The sequence below is a fragment of the Egretta garzetta genome, unplaced genomic scaffold, assembly GCF_000687185.1.
Source record: "Egretta garzetta isolate BGI_Z169 unplaced genomic scaffold, ASM68718v1 scaffold541, whole genome shotgun sequence".
In the NCBI taxonomy this organism is placed as follows: Eukaryota; Metazoa; Chordata; class Aves; order Pelecaniformes; family Ardeidae; genus Egretta; species Egretta garzetta.
The window spans coordinates 65,434-90,397 of record NW_009258682.1 but is presented as its reverse complement, the minus strand read 5'-3'; the positions used below and the strand labels follow the sequence as shown (position 1 = coordinate 90,397).

The following is a 24,964-nucleotide window of genomic DNA, read 5'->3' as shown; positions in this document are numbered from 1 at the left end:
CTCAAGAAGGATGAGGAACTCCTAGAAAGAGTCCAGAGGAGAGCAACAAGGATGATAAAGGGACTGGAGCATCTCCCCTATGAGGAAAGGCTGAGAGAGTTGGGCTTGTTCAGCCTGAAGAAGAGAAGACTGAGAGGGGACCTCATCAATACATACAAATATCTTAAGGGTTGAAGTCGTGAGGATGGAGCCAGACTCTCTGCAGTGGTGTCCAGTGACAGGACAAGGGGCAATGGGTACAACCTGAAACATAAGAGGTTTCAGTTGAATATGAGGAAAAACTTCTTTACTCTGAAGGTGATGGAGCACTGGAACAGGCTGCCCAGTGGGGTTGTGGAGTCTCCTTCTCTGGAGATCTTCAAAGCCTGCCTGGATGAAGTCCTGTGTAACATGCTCTAGGAGAACCTGCTTTAGCAAGGGGGTTGGATTAGATGATCTCCTGAGGTCCCTTCCAACCCTTGCCATTCTGATTCTGTGAAGTAGCAGCTCCTCGCTACACATTCAGGTGAGTTATAGTACTGTTCATCATCCTGGTGACAGAAAACAGGCTCTACCAAAGCTATAACCAAGAATGCTTGATTATACTGGCACATTCCTACTATGAATTAAGAATTAGGTACCCAATGCCTACATGCGAAGTATTTTTCTTTACTACTGATTGGAGAGATTAACAGTCCTATCTAACTGTCTAACTAACAATCAAGTCTTTACTGGAAGACACTGCTAGCCTGTGCTATTAGTTTTGAAAACAATCAAGGAATGGAATTTCCTACAACATACGTGTTTATTTACGTGGTGTATGCCTACAGATACCTGCAACTACAATGAACAGAAAGCCATTATTCTTATAGATCAAACTGAGGAGTATTCAGAATGTTATGGGATACAAAGTGATACTTGACATGAAAATACTTATACTATGTAAACATTCAAATATGAACAGGAAATTAAATCAAGTATTACATTGTGGTTTAATGCAGTTGTTTAAGCCAGCATTGCTGTCCAAAGAAGCAGTCTCCCTAATCCTCATCGATCTGCATAACCCTTGGCTACCCCCGCCCCCACCTTCTTCTAACACTAGGTAATTCACCAGAAAAGGGAACTTATTCAAGAGGAAAGAGACGTTAAAAAGTCTTAAATTTGTCATGAGACTAATGCTAGAAGACAGCTCAAGTCAGCTTCCAAAATTCTGGCCATGAATTTAAAAATACTTACTAATTAAGATGAAGATAACTATTTACAGTACTTCTAAATTTCTGTTATTGTGCCATGCTTAAACTGCTCAGCCTAGCACCTGTATGATGTAGCAAAAGCCAGTCCAGTAAGAATTAACTTATGTGCAAAGATGATGCAGAAATAGTTATGCAACAGAGTTTGAATAAAGCTCTGAAGAATTAATTTCCTAAACACGACCTTATGTTACCCATTATTTAGAATAAATTTTTACAAGTCAGTTGCCACTGCTCCATTTACATGGACATTTCATCAGCTTCAAAGCCTATCAGTTCCAAGTATTCAACATTCATTCAACTTTTAGCTCAGTTCTAGGAAGAAATAAATTCCAAAAGCTTTACTTGGTAACATCTTAAACAGAGATATTTTATTCAAAGCTTTTTCAGACGTTAGATTAATGCAGAAAGGACAGAAAAACTTCCCACATTGACAAAGTTACAATTGTTTTCCATACAAATGTAGACTAGATCCCTAAAAGACCTGGTTTGGTTCCTACAAATTGTAAACAAGCAAGACAATCCATATTAAAACAGCATTCTATTTGTTAAAAAAAAAAAAATCACATAGGAAAATTTAAGCTGGTTACACTATCTTAACAAACACAACTAACACGTTTAACATGAATCCCCCTCCAGAATACAAAATCTAAATGAAGGAAAAGAGTACCAAAATAAGGAGTTTTACTGCATCCTTCATCCTCTGAGTGCTTACATGACCAGCTGGGGTATGTTCTTTTTTGTGTGTTTTTTTTTGTTTTTATTTGGTTTTGTTGTGTTGTGTTTTTTTTTTTAAAAACGTTTCGTTTTTTTAAACAAAGGTGTTCTTTTCTATTAAAAAAAAAAGTTTTATAGCCTTGGTTGCACTGTAGGAAAAAAAGTCTCCAGTATAAAAGAGTTCATAGTATCTAAAATGCCTTCCCCTTCCCCAACAGCACCTAAATATAGAGAGGTCAACAGCAACTGGCTAGCCTAGAGTGGTATAATCTAAGAAAAAATTGATCCCCAAAACAGCGGAATATTTCTATTCCGGCAAAGTTTCAATAAAAAAAGACTGGCATATAAATCTAGGGTACAGGTTCATTTTTTAAACAGTACGTTGTTCAGAGTCAACAATTCACATCCTGCAAGAAAGTTACAGATACTTCTCTTACAAAACTTCCTTTTCAGTGGCAAAGGAAGTTAAGGCCATCAGACTCTCAGCTTAAAAACTCACATACAGAAAATACAAAAATATGTTGTGCTTCTGAGAAGGCTCTGTTCTGTAGGCAAGGATTACCGTGATCTGAGGAACCTGGCTGACTGGAAGTTTACATGATTGCACAGCTTCTGTTAGATGTTCTTGGGCCTGCCTGTTATGAATAGAAAGAGTAATCTTTGAAAAAAAATCCAGCAGTAAGAGATTTAGCAACTCACAATAACATACTGTACATTTTTAATAGATGAAATTATTAGCCTGCCATGGTCCAAGCAAGAGTCAATCATGCAAAGCTGTACAACCTGTTACCCTTACAAGTAAAAGAATGCTAGATATCTTTTTTTTTTTTTTATGAGACGTAATGGAGGACAGGTACCAGAAGCACACAACTTAAATAATTATTGTATTTGAATCTCAAGTCAAAAAGGGTAATTGAGTTCAGACAGGTGATGAATACTGCACGGAGCATATACAAGCACATTGAGAGTTTTTATCTAAAGAAATCTAATCTCTCTGTAACACTGTTGCAAGTGAAGCTACTTAGACACATACTTTAGCTGAACTACACAATCCCAGAAGCCACAAGAGCAGCTGGATGCACTTCAGGGTTTTTGCACAACTGCAATAAAACCCCAACTCTATAGTAAATGCCACAAAGTTTTAGGCCAAAACCCACTGTTGCCAAAAAATACGATTTCCAATGCAGCCAATTCTCTCCAATTTTTGTCTGTTTACATATGCACACTTAATTACTGTTCTATATTATCTTTTCTAACTGACTTTAAGATATATACTAACTCAAATATCACAAAGTTTTAGGCAACTTGAACATTGCATTACAGGAACTTATTCTTGTTACTTTTTTTTTTTTTTTTTACAGAAGAACAGGTCAAAACAGTATGGTAATTGATAAAACGCAGAATGTGAACAGTCAAGTATGCTGTATCTCAGTATTTTCTCTTGTATTTCAAAACATTTTATATCATCACTGCAAGTTCACACCTTTCCACTGCCTTTAGAGTTGCATTTCTTCAGCATGTGAGCGACATTTTCTCTGATCATGTCCTCAAATCTCTCATTTCCTCTATCAGAGAAAATGAGATATTTATATTCTTAAAACTTTAGGTAAATTTAGGTCTACCTGGTTAAGGCAAACTTTATCATAAACAAATGGCCTGGGGGAAATCTTGTCAGGAAGAGAGTTTAAGAAAAGTAAGGCCCCAAATCTTTAAGCTTTAAAACCTTTGTTTAAGAAAAGTAAAAGAACACCCACACCCAAACAGCTATGCTATTTTTCCAAAACTTCATGACTCCTATAGGTTTATTCAACCTAAATAACTTTGTTAAGATAAAACAAGATACCTGCTGGTAGTAGAGGTCTTCTTCCTCCCCAGCTTCAGCTGCTTCTTCCTCAACTTCTTCCTCTTCACGTATAGTTGTTTTAAAGACAGTGATTCTTTGAGCAACCTCCTGCAACAGAGTTTTATTTTTGTGACTTGACTCCCCTGAAGATATGGTGCTAATCTACTTAGATTTTGAGAAATAGGAGTTCCAGCTGTTGGGAAAGCTACTTGTACTGATTTTGTCCATATACTTTTCATGTACTGCTGTGCATGAACAGCATTCATAACACCTTAGTTTTAAATCTCTTAAAAACTAAAAAGTCTTTCTAACAAGACACTCATCAAGTTCTTCCAAAATTTGCTTTTTTTAAATTAGATATGTTCTTTCAATTGCAAGATGCCACAGTGACTGCCCTACCCAAAGTTTTAACTCCCACCTTACCAGAATTAATGCCTCATTGCTTAAAGTCAGTTTCACTGTAGCATTCCCCACCCCCATAAACACACAGTTCTAAGGAAAACTAATTTAAGAGACAAATCACTGAAGAGTTTACTAAAACCTTTTCTTTTCAAAGCATATTCTAAGGCACTGCCCAATTCCTGCCATGAGGGCAGTGTTGTGAAAAAGTCATTCTTATACTACTTGTATGCAATATAGGGAAAAAAATTTCACACACTTCAATAGACTGCATTCCTAAATTGCCGTTAAGACAGAGAGGGTACAGTATGCTTGGTTGGAAAGCAAAAGGAGAAAACTTTACACACATGAATGCAGATAAGCATTTAGTGAAGTCCTAACAGTGGTTCTACCTGCATCTTTATAGGGGATAGTACCACAAAAAGACAAATTTAAACACATCTGCAGTACTTTACCTCTCCCTGAGAATTTTTCAGTACAACTTTCACATCTTCACCAGTGCCCCAAGAATTCTGGTTCTTCCAGATGAGGTCAGTAGGAGGGCTAGCAGTTACTCCAGCATTTGCAGCCCAGATCTGTTAAAAAAGTCACACGTGAGCATTATTTGCTAGTCTTAACTCAATAAATAACATGGAAGTTAATGTATTCCATCTAAGTGACACTGGTGAACCTCCTCCAAGTTAAGAAAATACAAGTCTCTGCCTACCCACTTCCAAAGCTGCTTACAATAAAACACCCCTACATTTTTTAATGCAGACTTTTGAATATGTAAATGCAACTGTCTATTACCAAAATTATGGCTCCATGTAGAAAGTTCCTGAAAAATGTGGTTCTGTCCAACTTCTTCCCAGCAATTGATACAACTCATGCCTGATACAATTATGGGTGATTATTTTCCGAGCATGTACATAGAAAGGACAAAACTAAAAATCTTGTGTCCTACCGACACACACAAGTTAGCCTAAAGCCCATTTCAACTGAACAGCTGAAGCTCAACAACTTACTGTAACAGTTTGGCCTGCCTTTAGTATGTATCTTGAGGTATATCTGTAACTAGCAGAAGTGTCTCCTATTTTTCGGATCATTTCCCAACCTCCCATAGGTTGATCCTAATAAAAAAGAGGGAAAAAAAAATTTCCATCATCAGTCATTTTCTGTTACACATGTACTTTACATACAAGGCCATGAGGCACACAAAATTTTCAGCAAAAACATTTAGTATCACTTGTTCTTCAGATACAATTAGAATAATTTTAGTTAAACTTGTCTTACCCCTTATTTCAAGTTAAAGCTTAACACATCCTGATTTTCAGTTCTGATGTTATGTTAACTAGTGTTTATATTTTGCATCAGTTTTGTTATTGCTTGGTCCAGAAAAATAGGTATGTAAATGTTAAAATCCCCTTACAAATTTGTAATACATTTTTGAAGCACAGAATGACAAGTGGGCTTCTTAGAAAACAAAATATTCCTGTCAGTCGTCTTAAAATGTGTTTTTACATAGGCACACCTCCCACTACATACTCCTTTGCAAGACCTACCTTATTTCTCCTTTCAATTATTTTTTGCCTATGAACTACTTGAAAAGCAATAGCAAGTCTAACAAAGAAATATATGTAAGTCACCATTACAGAATGACCATTTCAAAACAAGAATAGATCTTTTATAAATTCTCCAATAGACAGTTCCCAAACATCGAACAGTTGCCACTGGAGTCTGAAAAAAAAGACAGTTAGGATAATCTAAACCAAACAGTCTTATTTATCTTAATGCATACTAGTGTTCAGCTGGTCATTCAACAAAACACATCATACTTAGACGTTTTTATCTATGTCCTATCTATTTTTATATATTTTCTATTTATTTTTATATAGAATTGTGAAGAATTACAAGAAACATTTGTGAAAATTCCCCAAGTACAGCTTATTACACTGCACTACAGAGAGTTGCTCATATAGACAGACCCCTGGCAAAGTGCTATAAACATGAGTCATCCATGGCTACTGGTAACAGATGGTCCTTCCATGGAACAATGAATATGTAGTTAAATTAAATAAAAGCAGGGGAAACCCAAGTGGTACACAAAGTATGGGGGGGGGAATCCCATAAGCTTGAAAAACTCAAAAAGGAAAAAAAAGTGGCATGTCCTGACTCACTAGAAGCAGTCTGAATTTAGTAATCTAAACACTTAGCTGTCTAGACCAAGACAGTTGTCAAGGTTTCTTCCATTCAGCAAATGAAGTCAGCACTCTCAGCCAACACCCCAGGCAGGTAATTAAGATACATATGTATAACCATCTGGAGGAGTCAGTCTGTCTCTTCATTGATTAGAGGGGATAGAGACACTTGGAACCATACCAATCTTTGTCATCTAGAACATCAAGATGAGCTGCCTTTTGGTGAAGGTCAAAGGATCTGATGACATCAGACAAAGCCTATGTGTCACTGAAAACAAAGAATGCAAATAGCACTTCTACACACAGCTGAAGGCACAGACAGCACGGGAGAAGGCAAGAATTACTTAGACCTCCTCCGAAATCAAGACTGCAAGAAATCAGGTCTTGTAATTCCAGTGTCCTAATGAAACAACACTTGATTCTCTCGTCTCCCAGACAAAAGATACAAGAAATTATAGTCCCCAGTCTCCAACCCTTCCTGTGATGGCTCACAGAACTGTATATAGCATAGGACGATTTGTTTTTCTTTTTCTAAAGCAGAAATTGTAAGTAATGTCAGGGGAGGGAAGGGGGCAGGGGGAAAATGTACTAGCAGTTAGCATCATTCTGAGGGCAAATAAGGAAAAGTTTTGATTATTACGCAAATGAAGTACCCTTTGATAAATAGGTAGGTGTGTTCCCCCCAGTACAAACTACAACCTATTCACAGAATGAAATAATCTGAGTAGCCATCATAAAGGTGGCTTTTGGCATGGGAACCGAGGGCTCCTAAAAACTGTGGATGCAACTAAGGAAGAAGGAAAAGTGATTTGGAGAAGCTATATGCAAGTACAAGGGGGACAAGCAATTGATTACATTTAGACATTTATTTTGCATCATTACGTATTTCTTTGGGGGCTTTTTAAGGGAGAGAAGGTTCTTCTGAAGTAGCCTAATGTCTGCTTGCACTATTTCCTATCAGTGACAGTGTCTGTAAAGCTTTACTGGCAGATCATTTGCAAGGCAGAAGTCTGAAGAGCGATGTAACACTTTGGAGGGTGGGCAACCTAGCAATAAAACAGTTACTATGAAAAGCATTAAAAAATCATTAGGAGAAGTCATCCTCTATCCAGAACACTGTATGAAAGCTTATTTTGTGACACACTAGTTTCTTAGTGCCACTTAATATATAGCATGCTTTAGCTCCGGGGTCAACATGAAGCCTGAGGGCTGAAAGGGTGCTGAGGATGCCTTCTTCCTTCCATCAGCCCATTGTAAAGTTGTGATATGAGTGCATTTTCAAACCTGTTCAGAGGTGTTCTTCAAGCGGATGAATTTTCCGTCAACATCTATCTCCTCAATAGAGACATTTCCAGTGGCAGAAGCTGAGTGGGAAATGCTAACACTACTGCTGGCTTCAGATTCCTCCACATCAATCCTCTTCCTCTTCCCTCTGGTTGTACGCACACTACGGCTCGATGAAGCCCGTGAAACTGTCACTCGGGAAGATGGGCTTGGAGAAAGTTTCAACCTATATTTAAGAAAGGAAGAAATATGTACACATCACACTTTGGCTTTCCTTTTTCCACCATTTTTATAAACTTTCTTCCTCTCTCCTCCTCTTCCCCTAGAATTATACAGCAAAAAAGGTACAGGAATATAGTAAACATAACATGTTATATGAAAAAGTGAAGACTTAGGTACTTTTTGAAGAACTGAAGAAAAGGTTGTCCAACAGCCGATTAATGCTTTTGGAGCACAGAATACTGATGGACTAGCACATTAAGATCATAAAGGCATCTCTATTAAAGACTGAATTCCTGGGTAGAAGCAAAAACTCTTGGGGGTGGGAGTGGTGGAATGACGACTTAAGCCATCGTAGAAAATTTATGTGAAAAAACAATGGCACAAGAGCTTTTGCTGTTTCATCCCTGCACTTGAGAGGAATCAGCCTGGACCAGTAGGATGTCATTCAGAAAACGGTGAAGTATAAAACTACTTCCACTGACAGCTGTGACTTATCAGGCCAAACTCTGGGGCCAGATGTGGAAAATACAGCTAGCTGTTAAGGTGGGCAAATCATAACAAATATTACTTCAATTAAGTTATTCTATACTTGAAGAAATTGTAACAGTTAAATAAACCTGTAATTAACTCTGAAAAACAGTATTAACCATGGCACCAAATATACCTACAAATGACAATGCATTAGGCCCTCAGTGCTGAATCTTAACAGAAGAATGGAATTTGTTCCCTTGAGAGCTATTGGTCTGATACCCAAGCAGCTTGGTCTCATGGAGACTTAGAATTAAGTGTGTCAGACAGGAGGGGGCAAAAACTAACAGTACCTTGGAAACAGTAGTAAAGCACCTAATGAATGCATTCCCAGTAAGAACTGCCTTTTAACAGAGAATAAGTCAAGTAAGGGAAGCACACAGATACCAGAATTTGTTGCTGCATTCTTTCATACCTCTCCTCTTCACCCTCCAGCAATTTCCGGTATGCATTGATTTCCATATCAAGTGCCAGTTTAACATCCAGAAGTTGTTCGTAGTCGTTCAGCTGCTCCTGCATCTGATTTCTGATCTCTGTCATTTCCTTCTCTTTCTCAGACAGTATTTTGCGGCAGTTTTCCCGTTCCTTGGCCAAGCTGTCCTCAAGCTCTTGCACTCTATCTTGCCATGCTCTAGACTAGAAAGCATTGAAAACGTCAGTGGTGCAAAGGAAAGCTCACCCAAACCTCCATACACTCTGCTATTCAGGCAACATGGAATTCAAAACATTCAGGTTAAGCATTCTCCCACCTTTCCAAATTCAAACTCATCCATATTCAACTTCCTGTTCTCCAGCTCATTTACTACAAACATAACAGCTTAAGTTCCAGTGAAACTTACAACAGGCTTTGAAAGGCAGCTACCTGCTCCATTTTTCCAAGACCCAAAGATATGTTACTACACCTTAATTCATTCAGTCAAGAAAAATTGAGCTTAAGAGTCAAACCACTTAAGACATGCCAGACAGAACACAGAATCAAAGTGCAGCTCAGTGTACTTCAGATCCTGTGGCAAGTAATTGCTTTTTAGCTTTCAGATGTCTACTTCCCACTGCAGCTTACTGCTGCTAGTTCTGAGCTCTGGGAGGAAGTTCCTCTAAAGGAATAGGGGTTGCTGTCAGTGAAACCCTGCCTGCCTGTTATCAAAGCCTTCAAGGCTTGCTGAAAGTATAATGGTAAGTGTTCCATGAAGAAAGCTAATTTGTCACATACTTTAAAAATCACATCAAGCCAGTAGAACTTAATATTGTACATAGAGAATGGAATGCACATCAAAGAAAGGCCAAATTATGACAGGATTAAGGTTTACTTTCCCAGAGCATGCTTTCTTCTGTTGGATAGTCTCTTGAGATTTTTTTTAATTAAAGGACAGATTCAGGAACCAACGCCCCACAATCACCTTGTCTGGTTAAGTCACCAAGTTCGCTATGCAAGCACTCTACTTAGGAAGTCCTCACAACCCAGAGACAATGAAAACAGGCAGTCTAAAAGGCTGATGCAGAGGACGAGTGTAACAGATTGTTGATGTTAAGAGTCAGATTTAATAAGAGGAGTTGAGTGTTTCATGGATGATCCCAGTGGAAACTACTACAGAGCTCAGTGTTGGTAACTCGAACCAGACCAGCATCAGCGCTAAGAGTTGTCTTCTTCCAAAACAATAAAGCTAAAGTTAGTGCTAGCAACTGGAAAACAAAATTCTATTGGTTGACTTCACTAGTACTACAAAAAAACCCATAAAACCAAAAACCACCCACATCAGCATAATGGGGTTTTCAGTGGACAATTAGAGTCAAACTGGCAGAAGCTGATTTTGGTAGCCCTGAAGTTATCAACCAACACCTCTGCAAATTCAGAAGCAAATTCTCTGAACCTGGCTATCACTCCCAAGTTAGCAATGGAACATAGGTAATTAACTAAAGAAAGAAGGAAAAACCTCAGAAACAGATGTTGTCTGAACGACCAAAAGAAAGACAATTGTAATCTAACGGTAGAAATAAGATTTAAGTAGACAAAACTCTAAATCCAATTCTTGTGCAACCTCATGCACATTCATTACAGCACCTGATCTTTTCCAGAGACTAACTTGTCTATAATAACACGAAAACTGGGAAGACTCATATTGGCATTTGCCAAATTACTTAGAAAATAGTAAAATAATGTCCCCTGAATTTAAATTCTGTGTATGTCAAGTGAAAATTATAAGTCCTACAAGAGTATACTGTACAGGAGGAATAAAATTCAAAGTGTATTGCAAAAAGGATCAAAGCCAAATATTACTAATATTTCCTATTTTTAAAAAAAAATGTTTTACTGCATTTTCAACTGATTAGTAAGTTACAAAAGCCCACTTCAGAACCAACTCCTAACATTTCCATTTTCACTCTAGATTTTCCACTACAGCATGCTACTCCTATCAAATAAGCAAGTACTAAACATACGGCTTGTCATTGGTTGTGTCATACTTTTTCAGGTGCCATCGATGTGCTCTCTGATCTGACTAAGTATAATTAGTTTCTGTTCAAGACCCTGCTCTACAAATGCTGAGCTACAGTTATTTTCCCAGTCTCATCCTAATCCTGGTAAGACCATTTTTTGTTTTTTGAAGAGTTCTAGATGCAAACTGGATCCAAGATGAAAAGAGACATCAGACAGAGACTGCATATTCCAGCTCTGGCTTTGAATGTTGCTTTGTGAAATCCTATGCTAGGCTGTACAACTACAACAGAATTAAATTGCAGAACCTCAAGAACTTTTAATACAGAGCTCTTGTGTAGAATTGTCACATCTATCCACAAAAGTTTCTGCAAAAGCCGGTTAACAGTACCACCTTTCAAATACTTTGTAGCAGGATACTGCACAAAAAGTTCAACTTTGTTGAAAGGAAATTTGAAAAAGTACAGAACAGTAGAACAGAAGACAAATATAAGTCATGATGCTAAACATACAAGTTAAGAGAAAGTCCTTTAATATAAAAATCAACAACTGTAATTAGCAAGACTGAAGAGTCACAAGCAGCTTGTTACCTCTTTCTGAAGGCTGGCAAGATGGGAAGACAGATTATCAATTCGTATGCGACTTTCATTCAGTTCTTCTCTTATTGAGTTGGCTGCAGAATTGCTCATCTCGGAGGACAGTCTAGCATTCTCAAGCTGCAGTAGATGAAGTTAAGACATCAGCTTCAAAGTAACTTTCATTAAAAGAGAAATGAGTCACTAAAAACCACACAACACTAAGCTGCAAAGTTCCTCTCTGCAGCTCTAACACAACGAAACATCTCTTTCTTTAGGGGTTAAATATGGTGGCTCAATTACCATGCTGGATTGCCCTGCTTGAAATCACAATCCTCCAAATAATTATTCTAGGATTAAACTTTAGAAAATTTCCCCTGTAGACATTACTGAAGTTGGACTGCTAAGTTCCATTTTCGTGCTGGCCAATGTTTAGCTTTATAGATTTAATTACTGTAGCACTGGTTTTGAGTATGCTTAAATAGAAGAAGCTCAACTGAAATTATCAATTCTCAAAAAACAAGCAAACTTATAAAGAAACAGTATACCTGAAAAGAAGGAAGGAAGCCTCAATTATGGAAGGTTTCTTTTAGATAAAAAAATACTGAAAAATATTTTTAGCTAGATCTTACTTTAAATAAGTTTTTTCCAAGTCGGATTAAAGCCCTGACGATAAGGAACCACATACCGTTAAGACTGTAAAGACTGAAAAGACTGAAAACTATGCTAATACATTCAGTTTGTATCAACTTCTCTGCTGTAACATCCCACCTTGTTTTTAAAAATACTAACTGCAAAAAGTATAGTCACAGAAACCAGGTTCAACTGAGACATCACGATCCCTCCTGACAGAAATGCTGAATCATAGCAGAGGAAGGAAATTATGAAGTCTAACTGATTTCAGCTTGAGTATGCTTCCCCTCTAGAAGCATGAAAAGCAGAAGTGATGGGTGTGGTAAAGCCTCCACATGTTTTGTACAGGGTCAGAGGACTCAAGATGCTCTCTTCTCAGCAAGCCCTATTATGAAATTTTTTTTTTTTTATACAAAATATGGGACCTTTTATTGATCATCAAGATTATGTTACAGGTGATGCACAGTACACATGAACTTTCCTTGAATTCATAGTAATCCTAGTACCAATCACTTTTCCCCCTGCAGTTCACCTTCACACAGTGCTTCTTACATTTTTGTACTTCCTGAAGATTAAACGTGTTCCCCAAATGAGACCTGAAAATGCAAATTCACATTCAAAAGCATGGTAATCTTAAACCAAGCTCCCTAATAAAATCCTCTGAAATGCAAGTGATTAGGCTACCTTTCCATTAAATAAAAATAAAGTAAATCATACAACTATATGAAAAGATGTTCTCACTTTAGCATGGTAAGTCTGTTCAAGCTCTTCTTTGTACAGCTTCACTTGTGCATCATGCTGCTCTCTTATTTCAAGAAGGGCTTGGGCCAGTTTATGTTCATATTCAGTCTGACGCCCAGAATCAACCTCAACTAAGCGAGTTTCATGTTTTCGTCTTGTTTCATTGATTTCCTAAGAAAAACAGAAAAATAAAACAACATTCATTAAATACAGGACAAAACAAGTTTTAGAAGACTATCCGCTGAGCAGACAGCAATGCAGATTTTAGCTAGCCTTGTGGGTCAGTATTAGATTAGTTTGTCTGACACTGAAACTTTCAGTAGAAATACAGGGCCATTTCCGCAGTGTGATCTGCATAGTACCTTATTTTGCAACAGCCAGGCATTGAAATAAAGAGCACGTAAAGTCACATTTCTTTCTGAGAGCTGTCTGCATTTTCAACAAATACAACTCAATACTATTAATTTTAGAAATATATCCTCCTTTTCTTTGAGTATCTTCTATGCTTGTACAAAACGAAAGTACTGCGAAATTAAACAGTCACTTTCACTAACCAGCATTTTCCCTATTTATTTGTATGCTTGTCCATGGTCTCTGGAAAAAAGGATTCCAACAACATGAACAAAGCTGAAAATACAACTAGTAAGGAAATGAGCACATGGAACAAAAGACAGTATATGCTTAGGTACATTTGTTACTGCTTTAAGTTTCCTCCTGGAAAGCCTCAAGTACTACAGGTAAAAGGGAAGGTGGCAAGAAAAAGCTCTATAAGACAAATGTTCATCAACTTCTGTTTCTATTATTCAAAAGCATCCTATTAGCAAGTTCTGAAATTAAAACTAGTATAAGTCCATAGCATGTTTGAGTGTCCCTCTGCACTTTATTTCTCATAAAGGGATTATGCAAGAAATGATTAACCTACTTTCTCATTACTGTTAAAAGACATGTACATTGCAATACCACAGGCAGAATTTATAACAGAGAACAACATGACACATGAAGATATTTTATCACAAGAGCTCCAAGTTAACATCCTTTCTTCAAGGAAAAGTTAGAAATCTGCCTGCTTGAATAGAGGTAACCCCTGCTCCAAGTGGGAGTTCAGACCAGATGCCTTCCTGAGGTCCCTCCCAACCTAAATTATTTTAATATTCTAGAATGATTCCCACAGTTGTCTTCTTCCCTTTAAAAATGTGAATTCTTGAGACTAAAGCAGTTACCTCCTCATACATGTTTTTACGGAACTCCAGGTCCTCAATGAGACTCTGACAACGGTTTTCAAGATCCACCTTCATTAAGGTTTCATTTGCAAGCTGTTCCTTGGCAGCAGCTAAAGTAACTTCAAGCTTTAATAAAAAGAAATAAAAGGATCAACACAACAATGATTATATAGCAGAACTCACATAACACAATTACCTCAGCTACCTAGAAGTACAACTAGCTACATGTTATGGTTGAACATCCCTAATGTCTCCCCCCACCCCCCTCTTGCATTGCTTGCACAAGTGAGTTCTAAGTATTTCACATTGGTAACTAGCATTAAAATACTACTTATCAATTTTCCTTACAAAACTTGAGTTTTTCTACATGGCAAATACCAGTTACCTGGTCTCCTCTACTCACCCACTTCAGGTTGTGTTGCTCAGGATCACAAATTATGTTTCAAAGTGTTAACAAAACTAGCACAAGACTTTTTTTTCCTCTTTGTTCTATCAGATGCCCAGAAGATTAAGAACCACAGGCAGAACCCAAAGGAGGGCAGACTCACCAACTGCTACCTGTCAGTTACTCATTATCTGTATTTGTGAAGTCATTCTCTCCCCCAAAACTGTTCTACAATGTCACGTTTATCTTGACTCTTTACCTGCTTTCTTCAAGTACCATACTTTGCAATTTCAGCCTGCAGTTCTGAAATCACTATTCCACCATTCACATTACTAATAACCTGAACAGAACTGGACACAAGACACCTATTCAGTACTGCCTCCAGTGTTGACAGCAAACCACAGTTTCTTGTAGTTGTGACTACATAACAGGTTTGCATCAATTTTTTGGCTAGAATGTTGCACTTTATCAGAATTACAGCTCTTAGTATGGAGGTATTATATATGAAAACACCTTTGCTGACAGAAGCTTGATGGTTAAACATTTTTTCTTCTCACCTGTACAATTTGATCTTTTAAATCCTCAGTTTCTCCCTCCAGACTTTTCTTATCACCAAGGGCTGTGGCCAGTGCAGCTTCTTTAGAATTGAGGGCTGCTTCAAACTCCCTAAGTTTGACTTGGGCTCCATTAAGATCAGATTCCTTTTTTGCATAGCTGGAATAAATCAGAGAAAGTAGTAAGAAAGTCTAGAAATGCCCCCAAAGTAGACTGCTGACTAATAAAACAAGGTGCAATCTGAATCTTAAACTTGAGAGACATCCAACAAAAAACATCTTGTCTTGGCTTAATTTACTAAAACTCCTTAGTTGTGCTTTCTCATCTGACGTAACAATAACTTAATATCTTGCTTGGAGAGTAGAAAACTAAATATAGGAGAAACTTATGAGTATCAAACAAGTCTGAGAGACACAGATGGAAAGGAGAAACTGCGTGTTTATTAAAGGCACCTTTTGCTCTCTCTTTAGCTAGCCACCATAAAATTGTCCCACCTTCACCAGAATCTTAATAGGAAGAAATAAGTTCTCCCATCAGAAGGCTCTTTCCATAAGGTAGAAAGAAGTAGATGATCTTCATTGCCTTTTATCCAAGCAGGAACTTGTTCAGATCCACTGTCTGGGCTGCAAATAGCCCGTTTCCAATTAACAGACCAGTATCTCAATGAAAACTGATGTTTGCTATCTATAAGCCAGTCCTCCAGAAGTGGAAGCTGCAGCATAGTGAACTGCTTTGCAGTACACAGTGGTAAAGTTCCACAGATCTGAGGAAAGATACCCAAGCCCTGCCTATACAATAGTCTGCCATCACTGAAACTGCACTGGTTCAGAGGTCCTGTGTCTCAGAGCTGTCTCTCTCTTTACAAAAGAAAACGCCCAAGCTTTTCAAGCTTTACCACTCAAATTAATTTTTGTGTATACACAAGCAATCAAACAGTTTCTAGGTGTTTATTCCCTAAAAAGGCACATGCAAAGAAGTCAAATGAGAAGAGTAAAGTAATCCCACATAAACACAAAACCACACTCTTCAGCCTAAATTAATTATTTACAAAAATTGCTGCAACACACTACCATCAAAAATAGGGGAAAAGAAAACCATACTCAGAAACCAAAATGACTGTTGACCTTTATGCACAGCTGTTTGTGCCATCTAGTGTGTAACACAAGTTCTTCCACCTTAAAATTGACTCTTTCTCTCTGGGATACATATATTTCTCCAGTAAGGGCAGTAGCATATAGAAGTTCTAGATATTTATAATCAAACCATAAACATTTTATGGGAATGGACAGATTCAGGTTCAATAAGACAACTGCAAGCACATTCTTCAGTTTTCACACTTCTCTTTGCAGGAGTAAAAAAAAAAAAAATCAGAATTCACAACACTGAACTGAGGAGACTGAAAATTGGATAAAGATTCTTAATAACAAGATTAAAAAGTGTTAAAGCATTAATATATTCACTGCTTTTTTAATCACTTTTTTCCTGCTTATAAGAAACAACAGCGATGCTTCTCAGCAAAACAAGACTAATGAAACATCAACACACAATTTTAAAAGGAGACACTCTCAAATTTAAAAGATGCTTTTCCAAGATTATGTGCAAGAATAAGCAGTTAACATCAAGCTTAAGAGAGGTGTGTGCACAAAGGCTTGCAAAAAAGCATCTGTAGGAATAAAATTAATGTCTGGATGTTTTAACACTGTAGCCACGAGATGGCAGGCTTTACGCAACAGACTTAGCCCTAGATAATCCTGCTCCTGTTGAGTAACACCCCGCTCGCCCAAGTGGTAGATTGCAAAGAGCCTACTCTTCTATACTCAACTATTTTTTTTCCCATTTCTGCTGCTCAACACTATCCAGTACCTCCATGGCATTTTACACACCACTTCTTAGACCCAACCATTCCGAGCAGTTGGGTCCACAGCTCAGACAAAAGCACAGAATTTGGGTTTTGGCTACATGGGCTCCTACTTCCAGCACTCTGCATTATTCACCGGAGGCCTCTGTCCCGTCCATCCCCTCCTATCCAGGCCTGTAGGAACTCCAGCACTCAAAGAAGCTGTACAGCAGAGGAGGAAAAAGGGAAGAAAAGGTGTCTTGCTATGGTACATCTGTAATAAAAATCTCACCAGCACCTATTGGGAAGTTTGAGGGCCCACATCAAGCCTTTCATTGTTTGATCACTGCTGGAGAAAGCTTTATTCAAAATACGAAGAAACTGTTTCATGCAGGCTCTCTCAAGACTTTATGCTGAAACCAAGCCTATCAAGTTGGATCCTGAAACTAGAAATGAGCACATACACAGAGCTGGCCCCCACTCTGCCCCTAGTTATCCTGGATTCCAAAACAGGAAGACTCCCCACATACCAGAAAGTTACTTCATTTTATAAAATACTTTAATGCAAATATCTCCGCCGATTACAAACTGGTAGGCAGTTAAGAAGAGAGCTCTTGCAACTGGGGCAGCAGATAAAAAGATGTATAAAAAAAGACTAGCAACAATGTGATTAAAACCCAATACACTCTTACACCACTAAATTAGGTATTACCAAGTTACATCAGCCCAAAGTACCTTCCTCACCTGTCTGCAACAAGATTGGCTGTGAAGCCATCCTATAATTTAATGCAAATGAAGTCACAGAAGGGGAAAAAAAAAAGAATTAAAGTACTATTAGTTACTATTAGTGTTATGAGTTGTCTAACTATGAGAGAGCTTATCCAAACACATTCTCAGAAGGAAAACAGAAACTGGAGCTCAACACTTCAAACACTGAAAGCCAGATGAAATCTCAGCACCTCAGCAGTGTCATCCCAACCCTAAAGGCATATGGGAAAGAAGTGAAACAAGGTCAGAAATGCCTCTGTGAATTATAAACACAAACACCAAATGTATACAACATACACTTCACCCTTACACCTAGTAATTCTTACCAGGAATAACTTCAGCCAGCTACCTTTTTTCTCTCTACAGAAAGCCAAAGTTACATCTCAGAACAGAAAATAAAACTCGTAGAATCGTTTAGGTTGGAAAAGACCTTTAAGATCATCAAGTCCAACCGTTAACCTAACCCTGCCATCCCACCACTAAACCATGGCCCTAAGCACCTCATCTGCCTGTCTTTTAAATACCTCCATGAATGGGGACTGGACCACTTCCCTGAGCAGCCCATTCCAGTGCTTGACAACCCTTTCTGTGAAGAAGTTTTTCCTAATATCCAATCTAAACCTCCTGGGTGCAACTTGAGGCCATTTCCTCTTGTTTATTGCCCGTTAACTCAAACACTTTCCTGTTGAAGTGTCCAGGAATTAGCCAGAACTGTACTACCTCAAGTAGTTTGGCTCATGAAAGAAAAAAAAAAGCAAAGAAAGAATTGCTGACTTGCATCTTCTTCAAAGCAGCATTGGTTTTCCTCTCTTTTGACTTCAAAGTATGTGGATCTTATCCATGGAATTGTAATTTATTTTAAAATAGGACAGAACTAGGATCTGCCTCACCCCGCCCCCTCCCCCCCCCCAAGTGCCAGTTCCTATGCATTTTGGCTGTACTTCAAGGAAAACTTGCACTTCAGAAATTCAACCCACAACATTTAACTCACATAGACACTACAGAGGGTAAAGAACTCTGTCTCACTCCTACCTAGCATTATCAGCACAGCTCCCACTAATGGAGCTGCAGCCACGTATACTTCAGAAACGGCTCAGCAAACACAACAAAACAATGCAATCTGTTCCCCAACACACTCCAACTACTCAAGCAGCCTGACAGCAGTAAGCGTTCCACAGTGGCACTCTCAGGAGTACAAATAACCCTGATAGCTGCAGCACACCCACCCAGCTCACCACTAAACAAGCTAATGTCTCAGAGCAGATGCAGTCTAGCTGAGGCAGAGATTTCCAAGCAGGTTAATTTGCTCACCATACCCCAAACCTAGTAACCTCTGAGGCAGAGTATATCAACTCACACACAACTATAAGGTACTGTGGTTAAGTTGTGTCTGTTTACCTGGACTAGCTCATTTAAAGCTAATTCAAAGCTCTCAAATACAAATACTAAGGGGCAATCACTGCTTTGGTGAGATTACCTGGACCACTTGGTTTGCAGTTCAGTAAAATGGCCAAGTCAGTGAATAGCTCACCAGAAGAGGCAGGCTCCCTTTTCACACTCTTGCATGATCACCCTTCTTTCCCTCAATCCCAAGGTTCACAAAATAACCTAGAACTTCCAGTAACCTCCTTAAGTTTCTCACTAAGTTAGTAGAAAAGCCATGCAGGAAAAGACAAAAATAATTTTCTACCAGTTTATTAAGTTGAATTGGCTTTCTGGAGCCAGACAAACCACACACCTAATGCAAGGTAAGCAGGAAGACTGCTCCTTTCAGTCAGAAGGTAGATCTCAGGTGTAATTTAAAGTTCTTTTGAAACTGTGCAGGATGCCACCACCCTACAGGTTTTTTTTCTCACCTCCCACACCCACCCACTCCTTTCTGCCAGTACTTGGAGAGTGAGATCACAAAGCTAAGCATTACTAACATTAACCGAACCCTTCTCAAAACCCCTTGGTTTTCAGCCAGTTCATGACATAGCTACACAAGTGCTGTCATTCTTTATAATGAAGACTGTATTTATATCCATATAAGATTATGTGGTACTGCACATCAAGCTGTTTTTCCACTCCAGTTGTAGAGAAATATGAAAATCAAAAAACAAACTATAGTAATTAATGCTTTGTTTAGCTAGCAGGCAGCTTTCCATGTTTTTTCCCCTATGGTAGACAAGACAGTAAGGCTATGTTCTGCAAGGAAGTGATTTACAGTAACATAAGAAACATCTGTCTAAAAGCATTCAAGTTTTTCTACATATATCAACATGACAATAAAAGTAATTGGATAAGGCTTGCCTTTCCTGTAAATAAATAGATGTAACTTGTAACCTGGTGTCAACTTGTCTCATGTCACTCATTTTATTTAACTAGAGACTGTTGCTAGGTGTTTGAAATACACACTAAACATACACCATCTCTAGCCTCTTACTGCTTAACAGTGACCCTTTTTCAAGAGCTCTGTCAACCACTCCAACCAGCAATCCAGGCAGAACTTTACATATGCAGTGCATGCATATCAAGTCACTGCCCATTACCACGTTATCATAGAATCATATCATAGAATCACAGAATACCAGGTTGGAAGGGATCTCAAGGATCATCTGGTCCAACCTTTCTAGGCAAGTACACCCCCATATGCGAGACCACCTTTAACCCTACAGCAAATTGTTCCTTGCATTGTTATGTCCTATGCTGCGTGGTAGACACTCTTAGATGACTTAAGTTATATTCTTACATTTGAATTGCTTAAATTATTGTGCAACAATTTAATCATGCCCCTCCTTACTTCCGAGTGCCCTCTCTACAGTACACATCAGAACAGTGATCCATTTCAGACTAAAACTCAGCAGTTCCCCAGGCACCAACCTTCACCTCACTTCCCAAGATCAGATACAACAATAAATATATGCTTTGAAAAGTTTCAAGTCAGCTTCCTCAAAACAGCTCCTCTAGCTCATTACAGCATACCAGTATGCAGCATGGGAAAACCTGGAACACCTGTTAGAACTTTGCTTGCGTTAATGGTTCTCCTGAGTAGTTGCTCAGGGTACCAGCTGCAGAGTGCACAGTAATTCAAGCCATAGGCTGATACCAAGCTATTACTGGTGTTTATTTTACTGCCTAATCCCACTGCAGAAATTCACTTCAGAATATAGATGAGAAGGAAGACCAATTGAAGATATAAAAAGTAAGAGACAGAAATAAGCTCTTAAAGACTAAAAATGCATAAAACTAGTTCCTTGCCACAATTATTTACTACAAATGCTTACACTCCATAAAACACTTCATGATGATCAATGACCATTATATCCTCTACCAATATCTTCAATAAACCACATAATTTCCTTCAAAGTTACTTTTACCACATTGTCTCCTCTTGCAGGAGAGCAGATGTACTTCAGCATTGGAACACTGCCACCATGAAATCTCAGCCTGCCAAAGACAAACGTAAACAAGGAGTTTCCTAAATGAGCCAGCATTACCACCAGCTCATGCTTCCTACACAGTGCGATTACTTCACATGACAGAGCAGAATACAGACACGTCCACCCAGGGATTTTGACCTGCTGTACACTTAAGTAAGTCCCCATAACGAACACTCACCTCACCAATGAAAATCTCTCCTGAAACTTGACCCATAAGCAGACCAAGTAACACAATAGTAACATTAAGCCTGACTTACTAAACTGCCCCTGTTCAACGTTACTAGGTAACACAGCTGTGTCAAAGTTAACAACATAAACCATGGTTATGTTAATTCTCAAGTTATACATCAGGATTTTTTCCTCCACCATCTTGGCTCTACAGTTCTCCCTGGTCTGCAGCTATTGCAAGTGATTAAAACATGACACACTTCCACACAAAAGCAGAAACTTAATCCGGTCTGTAAGACAGTGGAGTGATGGAGCAATTCAGAGCTCTACTCTTGTATCAACCGCTTAAATGATGACAGTATGAAATGCCCAAGGATCATGCCTTTCACTGATTTGCCTGCATTGTCTTTTTAACTCTTTTCTCAAGGAACACAAAATATGCAGTAATCTGAAGTCCCAGGCAAGGCCACACTGCTCTGTTATAGGAAGGGCACTCTTACCTAAAATTAATAGCTAGGAGTTTGGTGTTAATTGCATCATCACACACTTTGAGACTTTAGCTGAGACAGCAAGCAGCTACCTGGTTTCACCCTCATTATTCACGAGCAAGTCCAGTAGTAGGGAATCCGTTTGCACAGACATTTTTTCTGTGTAACATTAAAGCTTACATGCCCAGAAGGCCGTTAGTCCTCCATTCACAGACAGATTTCACTGGAGCCATAATTCCTCACCTCGCCACTGTCAATTTGAATCTAATGATAAACCGATACCCCTGTTTGAAAGGACTGTCTCCATCGTAGCCTCACTACCAGCCATGCCTATCCTGCTAAAAACAGTGATGAAGGCACACCGTACTCTTGTGAACCCCGGACGTTCTCCCGCACCACTCTCTCAGGTCAACAGCACCTGTACTACAGCATGGTGGGCAGGATCACAGCTGGTTTTCCAGGTTCTCAGTTCAGATCACTGTGCGGTCACGCCACACAGAAAGCGGGTGGTAATGGAAGCAAGAGCAAGGATCCTGAAATTCCAAAGACCAATTGGCAGCATGCGCTTAGGTTGCTGAAGTACTGCTCATGTCTTTCACAGCCTTTATGTGCAGAATCATGGCAATCACAGTTGAGCATACTATTTAAAGGAAGGAAGGAAATAGAGGGATGTCTCTACAACAGGCATCGCCAACTGAAAAATCATACAGTAAAGTCTTGCCTAATCAGGAAGGGAAAATGAACTGGAAATACTGTTAGATCAGTAAGTTCTCCCAATTCTTTCACAAATTAGAGAAGAGACGAGATCTCCCTCTTCTCCACCTCCTAAAAGTTACCCAAGAGTTCTACACAGCTAGACTCAAAAGTACATGGATTTATTTTCCACAATACTGGAATAAAATAAATGGATAAAGCATACAGAAGAATGTTGGACTAACCAGAGAAAGCAGAGTTGCACATGTGTCTGGGCAAGCAAGAATAACACCTGCCAAAATAGTCAAATAGCACAGGAAGGCCAGCTAGACCATGAATAATTTTGCCCAACTTCAGGCAATTAAGTAGTGAATCACCTATGCTCACTCCACAGACCCAAGACATCTTGAGAGCAATTTCTCCTACCATTTACCTCCATTGACTCTAAAAGGAACCAAATACCTAGCCACCGCTAATCTGACCCGTATGTGGCTACCAGTATACCTAAACCAAGCAAACAGTTTGCAGCTTACGGAACAACACAGTCCCAACTCAGCCCACTTCTCTCCATTGCTCTCAGTCACCTCCTATATGCAAGTCCTGGTACTTCTCTGCTGACAGAAAACTAGATCAGCAAAAGTGAGCATCTTTCTGCCATTTTAGTAATCCAAGTTAGCTGGCTGAACAACCAAGACAATGGCCAGAAGCGCAGGTAGGACGGTGATGGGAAGGTGTGGCACTGTTTGCCTCCACAGCAGCACGGTGCTAGACCGGCTCAGCTGTGCACCCACCAGCAACCTTTCCCAGCCAAGGGCAGAGGAGACAAATCTCACTCCAGCAATCAGAAGGAGTATTTTGCATAAAAGGGCAAGGCAAAGTTACTCTGCAAGAATCTAACAATAGCACCAAACATGCCAGAAAACTCCCTGTTTTTTTCAGGTAGCTCCATTAGCCAGATCTTAACTACTACAGCTACTCTACCCATTTTTAAACTAAAGTCAGTGCATATGCCACAGTGCACTCAGCTTTCTGAAAGGGCAAGGAAAATTCTGTTAAGAGAACACACATTCTCACCATACCTTGCAAACTGAGATATTTGCGACTACCAGCACACCCATACACTTGCAGAAAGTGTTTTAAGAGTATTTTTGTCAGATTTTAATATGTCTTAAGAGCTTTAAGAAAGAAGCCATCATGGAGTGCGCTCCAAAGGTTAAAAAAAAAACCAAAACAAAACACCACCACCAAAAAAATCCAAACTGCTCTTTTTTAAGACTGTGTAAATAGAATTGCAGGTAAGCTTAGAGATCCTCAAGATATCCATCTTAAAAATACTCAAAGACAACTTAAGAAACTGCATGCCATAGTAAAGTCTGTCACCAAACAATAACAAACGGCCACATACAAATTTATACAGAATCCAGTAGCCTTAAAGTGTTTGTTTTACTAAAGTATTCAGGAGTTCTTGTCATGAACTATAATCTGTACTCTGTGGTGCACAGAGATGATCTGTTTGAGATGGGTATTGACAGTATATCAAGCACCAAGATTTCACTCTTGGTAAGAGGTCATAGCTGCAGCACAAGAGCAATTCCCTGCCACTCCTCTCCCAGTCATCAGGTTTTTGCTAAGTATCATATCGCAGGAAGATGTAAATGAGAATACTATTAAGTGCCTTGATTACAGCCACAGAGAGGGAATCCACTATAGATTGCATCTTGAGCCCAATCTTCCACATGCACTCTTCTGGGAAGCTGACAGAAGACTATCTTCGTCCATAAAGCCATTAAGAGACGGAAATTCCTGGTTTGACTTTCAAGTCACGTCATTTTGGTGCCTATCTGTGGCTACACCTTGCTTTCCCCGTCACCGTCAATCTCTGATATAAGACCTTCATGGGGCACCAAGAAGTAACCACAAGAACAACCAGACTCACTACTTAGAAGCTCATAGTTTGTTTCGGGGTTTTAAATAACAAGTTAAGAGCCCCAAAGATACTGGAGCTGTATGCACCCACATGAAAACATCAATACGCTGGTTCACACATGAAATAGCTTTTTCATTTTGAAAAATCAGGGCTGAGTGTATTTAACTGAAAATCAAAATGAACAAGTTGTGCAACGGTAGAGCAAGTTAACAACTTTCCTTCCCCCCCCCCCCAACATCTACCCATTGACAAACTGTGATCCCAAAAGGTAAGTGGGCCTAAATAGCAAAAAAAATAAGATTTATGGCAAGCACACACAAGCACAAACAAACAGATGAATCAAGTCAAATGTGTAAGAAGCAAAACCTAGTGGCACAAATCAGTTAATTGCAAGAGCAAAGACCGTGGCGCTGTGCCACAGAGCTTGCAGTCTTGAGGATATCTGGTGACGAATCTACCTTTTGTAACAGCTTAATATCCAGCAGAATGAACAGAAACGAGTTATTTTTTGTTTGAAATAAACCCTACTTATTATCTACTCGAGTATTTTCGTATCATGAAGTCAACCTCTTTCGGAGAGGCCGTTTAGAAACAAACCCTCGACCCGCAACAGCCACCACGCAAACCGGCGGTTTTCGCCCCGAAGCAGCCCTACGGGCAGAGCCACCTGCCTGAACGGGGGGTAGCGAAGGGCCACCCCGACCCGAGCCCCGGCGCCCTCC

The 24,964-nt window shown here is 39.1% G+C and overlaps 1 protein-coding gene across 1 annotated transcript; it reads right to left on the bottom strand.

Annotated features, from left to right (window-relative positions):
• Nucleotides 1-2,049: 2,049 nt before the first annotated feature.
• Nucleotides 2,050-24,396, bottom strand: LMNB1 (lamin B1). Its single transcript, XM_035888696.1, has 11 exons — nucleotides 24,329-24,396; nucleotides 14,942-15,098; nucleotides 14,000-14,125; nucleotides 12,780-12,950; nucleotides 11,421-11,546; nucleotides 8,815-9,035; nucleotides 7,650-7,875; nucleotides 5,193-5,297; nucleotides 4,644-4,763; nucleotides 3,790-3,897; nucleotides 2,050-2,581 (listed from the first exon to the last, which is right to left on the bottom strand). The coding sequence occupies exons 1-11, from the start codon at nucleotides 24,340-24,342 to the stop codon at nucleotides 2,540-2,542; spliced, it is 1,416 nt and encodes a 471-aa protein (XP_035744589.1). The 5' UTR covers nucleotides 24,343-24,396; the 3' UTR covers nucleotides 2,050-2,539.
• Between the last annotated feature and the right edge of the window lie 568 nt (nucleotides 24,397-24,964).

Excerpts from the sequence above, each read along its gene's own strand:
- LMNB1 (XM_035888696.1), bottom strand. Across the intron at positions 14,126-14,941 it reads TAAAAGATCAAATTGTACAG|CTTGAAGTTACTTTAGCTGC; the intron begins GTGAGAAGAAAA and ends TTTTTATTAAAG. Across the intron at positions 2,582-3,789 it reads AAGACCTCTACTACCAGCAG|GCAGGCCCAAGAACATCTAA; the intron begins GTATCTTGTTTT and ends TATTCATAACAG.